Source organism: Hippichthys cyanospilos, chromosome 4 (genome assembly GCF_059441005.1).
Source record: "Hippichthys cyanospilos isolate Australia breed blue-spotted pipefish chromosome 4, RoL_Hcya_1.0, whole genome shotgun sequence".
Classification (NCBI taxonomy): Eukaryota; Metazoa; Chordata; class Actinopteri; order Syngnathiformes; family Syngnathidae; genus Hippichthys; species Hippichthys cyanospilos.
In genome coordinates, this window is record NC_142372.1 from 25,977,992 (window position 1) to 25,980,319 (window position 2,328).

The following is a 2,328-nucleotide window of genomic DNA, read 5'->3' on the forward strand; positions in this document are numbered from 1 at the left end:
GTGAGGAGAATGGTGAATAATAACAGTTATTCCACTTTGCTCTAATTTAAAGATAATTTGGGGAGTGTCGTGTTTCCTGCTAGTAATTATTTTCAGTAAGAGGCTGAGCTCTCCTTCCGCTACGAGGGGGCGGAGTCACCGGCCAGGCACACCTCTTCCTCATCATAATCTTGGGCTTTAAAAGTCGGCAGGTGCTGTAGAGCGATTGCCGAATTTTATGTTGTCACTTTGTTGCAGTCCCTTTGCAGCAAGACCCCGCTCCCTCGTGCCGTTCCCACTTTGTTTGGACTCCTACTAGACACTTTTTGCCCCTCCTTATTTTATCTTTTGGCTTCAACTTTGTTTTTGCCTGCCAGTGTTCGTGTCTGAATTACTCTCACCTTTCCGCCGCGAGGGCCCTGAGGGTCTCCACAGCGAAGTAATCCGATCCGAAGAACAGGAGCCTCCACGGGGGACCGGACGAGCACAGGGGCCTGCGCGGCCCCCGTGGCGGCCACGGGGCTCCTGGCACCCGGCTTGCGCAAGCAGCTGACGCAGCGGACGTTCCACCGTCGCCGCCGGGCCAAAGGAGCCGGAGGACAGCCAGCGTGGCCCCCACCACCCCGCCGCCGCCGTTCCGCATCCTCACATGGGGCCCCGAATGCCAAAACGAAGCTTCTTTTACGAAAAGGAAGCCAGAAACACTCAATGCAGAGGAGGTTAGGACAGAAGTTGGACACGATTTAACAAGTGAGTCAAGGAGGCCGCCATTTTATAAACAAACTTCCGGTCTTTCTTCTTGTTCGTCGGCAGAGCTAGCGGCCGTCGCCCTCACCTGGATTCACTCGGAAACTACACGAAAATAAAAAGTCAATTCATTGTTCCTTCGCCTTTCTCCCGAAACTTCGTCGCTACTAATTCTTCGTAAGATAAGAGCCATCGACAGATATCGAACTAGTTTGCACATCAACGATCTTATGTCTTTCTTTTTATTGGTTCCATTGACTGGTCGAAGATTGTCTGAAAAACAACGACTTCCTATGGCAACTTTGTGTGCATCTGTATTCAAGAATATTATCTAACTCAGATGTCAACAACGTGGTGCCCGAGGATCACATGAGCAGCTGGGAGGCCTGTTCTGCAAATAGTTTACAAGTGATTTTCTAGGAATTTTACTAACGATTATGCATATATGACATATACATTACATATTACAATTGATTCCCATATTTATAACAGCTGTTCTGAGAAAAAAATAACATGATCAGGGTCTTCACATAAGCTGGTTACCCTTCGTATTAATACCAAATTCAAGATTCAAGAGTTTTATTGTCATATGTATAGTATTATACCACACAATGAAATTCTTATTCCGTTCACTTCCCCGAGTTGCAGAATGCAAGGTAAACTTTATTTATCCCAGGGGGGAAACTCAGGTAGCCTGAATCGCACATCTCAAGACATATGGGCACATACAGACTCTAAATCACATTGAATATAAATAACACAAATGTGACTAAAAAGCGACTAAAACATAGCAGTTGCTTTTGGTTGATTATAAAGTCCTATTGCTTTTGTTACAAATGTGATAAATAGTTGTCCTGATTTGCCTCTGTAGGAATCTGTCATTTGACCTTGTGCTTCTTAAAAACTTTGTGAACAGAGGGTGTGTTGGGTCAATTAAAATCTGGTTCATCTTCCTTATAATTACCTCATTGTATAGCTCGACTGCAGCTATTTTGTCCACTCCAATAACACCACTGGCTGTCTTTATAATGCGCTGCAATTGCTCGTGGGACTGTGCCTGCATATTTCCCTAAACACAAATAAAACCAAAGGATAAAATGCTCTGTAAAAGTGATTGATAAAATAATTGTAAAATACTGCAGTCTAGTCTAAAATCCTTGTTTCCTAAAAAGAAAACACCCTCTGTTGCAGCTTCTTACATTTGTTCTTTGCACATTCATTAAAACACAATCTGTCATCAATCTCTTTTCCCAGATACTTAGAAGATTAAACCTGCTCTATCTGTTCGCCATTGATCCTGGATGAGGGAATTGGCATTCCTTTCTTGCTAAAATCAATGACCATTTCCTTTGTGTTTTTTGACATTGACCCGTAAAAAGTTATCTGTGTACCAACTGATAAAACCATGAACGTCACTTTCAAAACCTTCAATAGATGTGGAATCAGAGTGAAGGAAGCCCACCAATGCTGTGTCATCGCCGTATTTAAGGTGTGGGCTGAGGAGGTGGCCTGGCAGTCGTTTGTGTACAGTGTGCATAAAATTGGGGAAAGAACACAACCTTGCGTTGCTCCAGTGTTAATACTTTCCAGTGAGGAGATGTG

At 43.9% G+C, this 2,328-nt stretch overlaps 1 protein-coding gene across 2 annotated transcripts in view; it reads right to left on the reverse strand.

Moving 5' to 3' along the window:
* Positions 1 to 768, reverse strand: part of mtfmt (mitochondrial methionyl-tRNA formyltransferase) — a 13,197-nt gene extending 12,429 nt beyond the window's left edge. For both annotated transcript variants that reach the window (XM_088413398.1, XM_088413397.1), the window contains exon 1: positions 381 to 768. In XM_088413398.1, coding sequence (XP_088269524.1) covers positions 381 to 622 — 242 coding nt within the window. In that variant the 5' untranslated portion in view covers positions 623 to 768. The remainder of the gene's footprint in view (positions 1 to 380) is intronic.
* Between the last annotated feature and the right edge of the window lie 1,560 nt (positions 769 to 2,328).